The 7596-nt window shown below is 41.6% G+C and overlaps 1 protein-coding gene and 1 long non-coding RNA gene across 2 annotated transcripts in view; both read right to left on the bottom strand.

The window, feature by feature from the left end:
- Positions 1 to 466: 466 nt before the first annotated feature.
- LOC133527915 (nucleoprotein TPR) overlaps positions 467 to 7596 on the bottom strand; it is a 31918-nt gene continuing 24788 nt past the window's right edge. Inside the window, exons 13-18 of the mRNA XM_061865112.1 lie at positions 6988 to 7222; positions 6802 to 6888; positions 6602 to 6688; positions 6002 to 6484; positions 2110 to 2256; positions 467 to 1601 (exon numbers count right to left, since the gene is read on the bottom strand). Coding sequence (XP_061721096.1) covers positions 1446 to 1601; positions 2110 to 2256; positions 6002 to 6484; positions 6602 to 6688; positions 6802 to 6888; positions 6988 to 7222 — 1195 coding nt within the window. The 3' untranslated portion in view covers positions 467 to 1445. The remainder of the gene's footprint in view (positions 1602 to 2109; positions 2257 to 6001; positions 6485 to 6601; positions 6689 to 6801; positions 6889 to 6987; positions 7223 to 7596) is intronic.
- LOC133527439 (uncharacterized) lies at positions 3555 to 5988 on the bottom strand. The gene is made up of 2 exons (XR_009800885.1): positions 5902 to 5988; positions 3555 to 4451 (listed from the first exon to the last, which is right to left on the bottom strand). It is a non-coding gene; the product is annotated as an uncharacterized LOC133527439 (long non-coding RNA).

Below are 7596 nucleotides of genomic sequence, written 5' to 3'. Positions count from 1 at the left end.
TATAGTGACCTTGCATTTTTTAGTTTTTTTTAGTTTATTAGATCAGTCTATCAATTTTGAATTTACACTCATGAGCCATCAAAACTATTCGAAAGTCTCATTCTGTAGGAAAATTTTACACATCCCACTTCCATGGCGCGAAAGTGTGGTTCAACATCAAAACAATTCATACCATACATGTTAATAGCTATAGCAATGCAATTGTTTAGTAGGTTAGGCACCGGTCGGTGTTAGAACTTGTTAATACATCTAAAACACTCAAGGGCGTCGCCCCAGGGGGCATGGGGAGGGGGCAGCTGCCCCCCCTAGAGAATAAAATTTCTGCCCCTCGCGCTCCCCTTGGCCATTTCAACTGCTCCGTCCCCTATCCCACCAGCAGGAGACGCCCTTGAAAACACTCAAGGTTATAATTAATAAATATTTCTCACCATAATCATATAAAGTAATAAAATAAAGATTACTTGGATTCAACTAAAATTCATTTATTTAACTAATATAATAAAATAATTAATAAACATAAAAACTTTGTAATAAATATTTGAATTCTATATTTATTCTAAATGTATTTTATAAATGAAAATAAAAATGCCAGTGTATGAATTGCCAATTCTATTTTTGTGGCAATAAAATTGGTTCAACGGGGTTATTCCCATGAGTTACCAGCAAGTTGTTACCAGTAGTAACAACTGAGAATGTTATTCTCACCCTTAGTTACCACTGGGAACAAATGCAAAATCTAAAACGTAAAAATATTCAACATTTAGCCATCTACAACAATGATGATTTTCGCGGCGAGGTATGGGGGTTGTCAATCTTAATAGGGAGTATTATATATACAATGTTCTGCCGCCAGAGTGCATCCCAGGACCGCAATTGGCTACTTGACAGTTTTTTGTAAATAATGTCAATCGATCTTGATTTTCCTGAGGATCAAATGTCTATATAGGACTCATGGCATTTAAGCAACACAAAGGTCAGAAATGAGAGTTAAAGTCTGACGCTCGCACTCGACGATTGAAACGCCCTTAACAAAATGATAATGTGATGTCATATTATAAGTCTGTCCTAAGTGTATGGAAGATCAAGGAAATTGCCATTTTAACCCTGAAATATTGCGTTTGTGTATAGTTGTCATACAATTTATTTTTCAATAAAATGTAAGGAATCGAATAGTGCCATTTTCTTTTCTATTTTTGAAAGACAAAAAAAAAAAATTTTTAGTTTTGAGCCTTGCATTTTTTTATAATCTCAATATATATTTTTTTATTCCACATTTTTATAATGGATGGCTCATTTTCTATTCATTTCACTAAATTTTGTTATAGTATTCAACATGTGTCAAGTACCCAATTAGAAGTACCCAGTAATCATGGGAATTGGACTTTGTTGGTGGCTTGAATATATCGCTTTCCATGTCTGTGTAGAATTATCTCGGACTGTAAGCCCTACAGTAAGCAGTGTTCAACATGTTGCTGTAATAATACGAGGGTCTTGAAAGGCTCGTCGCAGACTGGACAGTCGAAACGCAGGGGCGGCGGAGTCACTTCTTTGGGCTCTTTTGGTGTTGGTGGCTCGTTGGATAGCTTCTTCTTTTTCCGGACCTTCGTGGTAATACGCTATCAGTATACTTAGTGACAATAGTTGTATTTTTTGTATACATAAATCATGTTGAAATTAAGTATCCTTAACTATACAATAGAGTCTCTTCGGAAAGAGAGTCGTGGAATATATTGGGCCCCATACATTCCACGACTCTTCTCTTTTCGCACAGACTCTACATATTAAAATAAAAATAAATAGTTAATTCTATTTTTAACAGAAACATACCCCCTTATTCATAAACGTGTGCTAAAGTTGACAAGCCGGTAACAATCGTTTGTCCCTTTCCACCATACCAATACGTCGGAAAGGGACAAACGATTATCAGCGGCTTGTCAACTTTAGCACACGTTTATGAATAAGGGGGTTAAAATATTGTAATCTTGATCCTCCTTGCAGTCCTTCAAGACCGAAATGTTATTAAAGCCCTGACACAACTTATAAGGGTCGCGATCCGGTGGGGCATGTGTTAGGTCTGGTCCGAGGGCTCATGTTAATGATAAGTCTTACCATATTGCCGGTAGTGTTGCCCTGCGTAGAAATCGAAGGTGGTGAACTGGAGCTCGCAGTGCGGACTATAGTAGTCGGGCGAGATCCGGAGGGGCGGGCATTAAGTCGGTTCTGCGGGCTCATGCTGTTGGCACCGATCGAGGTCTGCTGACAATGGAAACGTATTTTAAGTCACGTTTAGTATTTTAGTGAAAACTACTTGTAGATAACGCTGTTCTAGATTCCATACGATAAAAAAACTTCGTCGTCATAGTATGGAGCCTATGGCAGTGGGGCGACACTCCTCCTTTCGGGCATTCTCGGCTCCGGTCGGCTTAGCATTGCTCCGAGCAATTATTAGGGTTGGCACAACTTGACGTCAATGAATCGCTGTCATACTTCGGTTTTGTAGGAAGTGTCATTTCTGTACGGTAGTACTATTATTTATTCTGTATTAACCATAGTTACCAGACTGATCTATGAAACTTCCCATACAAATATTGTACCTGCTATTGTAACCTGGATTACCATATACGCAATAAATAAATAATTCCTTATTCATTCAATATAATTTAGCAAACGATTTAACAGTGGCATACGGTTTGGTGCAAATGGACTCTAAAGGGGCCAACTGATTACCAGTTCGCCGGACGATATCGGCCTGTCAGTTATTAGCAGAATAACTGTCAGGCCGATTTCGTCCGGCGAACTGATCAGTGGGCCCCTTAAGTGTGCCATCACCATCATTTATAAAGTGCAGTAATTGCGTCAATTGGAGATATCTATGATGGCTCGATTTTTGTACTTTGCATGTATATTCATTGACTAATTTCGGAAGTAATACGTCCCAATTTCTGAGGGCCTACCGCGAACCACGTTCGACGTGTTACCTCTCTGTCGCACTTGTAAATTCGTACGTAAGTGTGACAGGGAGGCAACACGTCGAACGTGGTTCGCGGTAAGCCCTCTGGTGCTCCAAAGTATAGGGTAGTCTTATTATTTAAGCTCAGGGAACCCTTGAAATTAACGGAAATAAAAAAAAACTGTGTATACTCTGCTGCCACAGCCACTTTGTCAGTAGTACTAGTAAATTAATTATATAAACAAAAAACTCGACTACTACATATAGTTTTTGAAATGTTTTTTTTTTACTACCTTTCATTTAAGAAAAAATAAATACACCCTCCTTTTTATGCATATGCGGGGGTCATTTTCTAAATTTATATACTTAGCCTATGTTACTACCGTCCAGCCGTTTGGGCTGTAAGGAGTGCCAAATGGACATACATACATATTTACGCTCAAAAAACATTACCCTCCTTCTCACGTAGTCGAGTAAAAAGACGCGAAATTCATTTTTTTTCATTTGCCACCTTTTTTGACTGACAAAGTGGGTGTGGTTGATTTCGAAGATGGGGACGTTTGGGTTTGCTTAAATGTGAGGGTTTTTTCAAATGAAAAGCGAATTAATTAAAATAAAGTTTAATTTATTTAAATAGATAATCGTCACATCAATTACAAAGTCGTATCACAAATTTTATAATATAAAAGAGTGGCTTTGCCTCGATAAGATAAATGCTATTCTATCACAAAAGATCACATCGACGTCACTTTATTGTAAGTACAAGTTAAATATAAAAAAAAACACGCCCGACATTTGAAATTATGATATATTCCTATAACATTTTAAAACAAAATGCTTATAAAAAGTTTCATGATAAATTAGAAGTTTAAAATGCTATAAATAAGTGGTAATTTTCAAACAAAAGTATAATTTATAACAGCGTTTAAAGATGCTGAGAAAAGCAAAGTAATATCACAAAGGTTACTAATTTTACAGCGCATTTGGTGCTACTTTACCGAACTAGTGCGATAATTTTGACATTGTTACGTAATGTCAAAAATTTAAAGGGCCATGTGTACTGTAAAACGTTGTAGGATACATGTGCGAGTACGTAATTCGCAACTCGTGTCGATTTAAAACACTCTTTTCGGTGTTGTTTTAATTTATCCCCACTCGTTGCGAATTTCCTATTTTTCGCACATGTATTATAATGTACTATTAGAGTCACATTATGATAGAACGCGTTAAAATAAGACGCTTGACATCATACACCACCCCTATTTCAAATTCTCTTTGCCCTTAGTTTGCCACGCAAGGCTTGACATTTACGGAATAGCCTGTAATCAGTTGATTTTGCCACACCGTGGTATTATGTTGCCAATCTCTTCTTAATCTTGTCACACTGTGGAAGTTTGCACACCAAAACATTGTAAAGTAGCCGCAACACTTGAAATATTTGTCTGGCTTCTTACTGCACGTCGCACGGATCAGGGTCGTCGGCGCCCCGTCTCCGGCGGAACTAAACAAAACACTCCAGTAAGTCCGAGGAACTATTATCAAATATCCTTTGAGCGTGTGATGTGTGGGTAACCTTGTGACAATTTACAACGTTAAAATGCGTGATGTAGCAAATTAGCGTGCATTAATGATCGTGGATCGTCAAAGCCAAGCCAATGTCGTGAAGATGCAATCTGCCGCGGCATGTGAAAACATTACGTTTTTTTACTAATTCTACGGATTCCACTAATGAGTTTTTAGTCACTCGCGCGCCATGTTTCGGAGAGACACCTGATGCCCTGACGCGAGTTTAACATTTTTTCTCCATCACAAAAAGTGCACAGCGCCGCTAAAGAAGTTTTCACTTTGAGAAGTTTCACTTCTGACACGTATGCTCGGCACACACGCTCTTTTTTTACACCTAAAATGTAACCTGGCTACCGAAATATTACACAATATTTTGGCGTGAAATTCAAAAAATCTTGGACTGGTCACACTTTGTGCAGTAGGAATTATAGTTTTGATACTAGAAAATATTTTTGATTTTCTGTGCAGTAAGGTACCTAAGGAAATAAGTTAATATACGTTGACGTGCACTCAAAGTCATCTGACTTAATTTCTACCTCTATGTTAAGTACAAAGACATGTTTCGCCAAGATATTTTTATAAATTTTATATTTTTATATCAATTTACTACTGACCAGTCATACCACAGATTTCTTTTAAATATTAGTTTTCAGTAACTCGTTACATTCCTATGTTTTGATTTTATAGATATTTTCCAGAACTTCTAGTTTATCCGTTTCTTTACACACTTGTCCTGTTCAAGAGATTCAAGTATTAATAAATTCACGTACTTAATCAAAGTTATAGGCAAATGTTAAAACTAGTACTTAAAGTATCAAAATATTAATAGAGCACCAACCTACTACATTGTTTACGACTTGTAAACATAGCAGTTTTTCGTTATACAACGCTTCACGTCGACTTCGCACATTATCGTAATTATTTATGAGCTTAAATAATAATTTGCGGACCTCACTGTCTGTATAGTCATTATTAATATTATTTAAAATAAACCCCTTATAAACCGCGAACAATTTGAATGGATGACATAAATCTACAACAGGCTATTAGCTTTTTTTAAAATCATAGACAATTGGTGATACATGGAAATATCTGTCAACAATATTTGGCTAGCCAGACTCTATACATAGAAGCAAATATCTGTGTTCGTCGCACAAATAACCTTACCGGGATTCGAACCCCGGACCATCGATTTTATAGGCAGGGTCACTATCCACTAGGCCAGACCGGTCGTCAAATTTGAGGCTAATTTAGGTGGTTTTCAACATGCATAGCGCTGCGAGACAGTGGAGTGGTGTATGTCCGAATAAGTTTGTTAACCGCGTACATCATGAATTTCGATATTTTAGAAACATTCAGGTGTTCACGACAAATAAAGCACCAACCTGTTGCAGCTTCTGCACGAGGTCCTGGTTGCGGCGCTGGCAGGTGCGCAGGTCGGTGAGGATGTGCTCCTTCTCCACGGCCATCATCTGAAGTACCAACCTGTTGCAGCTTCTGCGTGAGGTCCTGGTTGCGGCGCTGGCAGGTGCGCAGGTCGGTGAGGATGTGCTCCTTCTCCACGGCCATCATCTGAAGTACCAACCTGTTGCAGCTTCTGCGTGAGGTCCTGGTTGCGGCGCTGGCAGGTGCGCAGGTCGGTGAGGATGTGCTCCTTCTCCACGGCCACCATCTGAAGTACCAACCTGTTGCAGCTTCTGCGTGAGGTCCTGGTTGCGGCGCTGGCAGGTGCGCAGGTCGGTGAGGATGTGCTCCTTCTCCACGGCCATCATCTGAAGTACCAACCTGTTGCAGCTTCTGCGTGAGGTCCTGGTTGCGGCGCTGGCAGGTGCGCAGGTCGGTGAGGATGTGCTCCTTCTCCACGGCCATCATCTGAAGTACCAACCTGTTGCAGCTTCTGCGTGAGGTCCTGGTTGCGGCGCTGGCAGGTGCGCAGGTCGGTGAGGATGTGCTCCTTCTCCACGGCCATCATCTGAAGTACCAACCTGTTGCAGCTTCTGCGTGAGGTCCTGGTTGCGGCGCTGGCAGGTGCGCAGGTCGGTGAGGATGTGCTCCTTCTCCACGGCCATCATCTGAAGTACCAACCTGTTGCAGCTTCTGCGTGAGGTCCTGGTTGCGGCGCTGGCAGGTGCGCAGGTCGGTGAGGATGTGCTCCTTCTCCACGGCCATCATCTGAAGTACCAACCTGTTGCAGCTTCTGCGTGAGGTCCTGGTTGCGGCGCTGGCAGGTGCGCAGGTCGGTGAGGATGTGCTCCTTCTCCACGGCCATCATCTGAAGTACCAACCTGTTGCAGCTTCTGCGTGAGGTCCTGGTTGCGGCGCTGGCAGGTGCGCAGGTCGGTGAGGATGTGCTCCTTCTCCACGGCCATCATCTGAAGTACCAACCTGTTGCAGCTTCTGCGTGAGGTCCTGGTTGCGGCGCTGGCAGGTGCGCAGGTCGGTGAGGATGTGCTCCTTCTCCACGGCCATCATCTGAAGTACCAACCTGTTGCAGCTTCTGCGTGAGGTCCTGGTTGCGGCGCTGGCAGGTGCGCAGGTCGGTGAGGATGTGCTCCTTCTCCACGGCCATCATCTGAAGTACCAACCTGTTGCAGCTTCTGCGTGAGGTCCTGGTTGCGGCGCTGGCAGGTGCGCAGGTCGGTGAGGATGTGCTCCTTCTCCACGGCCATCATCTCGCGCGCCGTGCGCTCCGCTTCAAAGTCGCTCCTGTAACGAATACAATCAGGCGTTACTTTGCGGAAATCCATATTAATACGAGGCATCCTCAGAAGATGTTGACGGTCCGAAGTCCGAAGACTCCTCGGACCGTCAACATCACCTGAAGTTGCCTCGTAGAGAGGCGAAACACGTATCGAGTTTTATACTTTCGGTGGTGGATTGTTATATTATGTATTTGCGTATTTATTTTTGCGGTGGGAGGGTGGGAACATTAATTGCATGTAAAAATACGCAAGTAAGTATAACGGGTTAGCACTGATTGACTAGCACGTTATCTTTTCACAGATTGGATATGGGAAAGGGTACGATAATGGTGTTATTGGATTTTTCGAGGGCATTTGATTGTATCAACATTTCGCTTC

The sequence above is a fragment of the Cydia pomonella genome, chromosome 18 (genome assembly GCF_033807575.1).
Source record: "Cydia pomonella isolate Wapato2018A chromosome 18, ilCydPomo1, whole genome shotgun sequence".
NCBI classification, from domain to species: Eukaryota; Metazoa; Arthropoda; class Insecta; order Lepidoptera; family Tortricidae; genus Cydia; species Cydia pomonella.
This window is presented reverse-complemented; position numbering and strand designations above follow the sequence as displayed.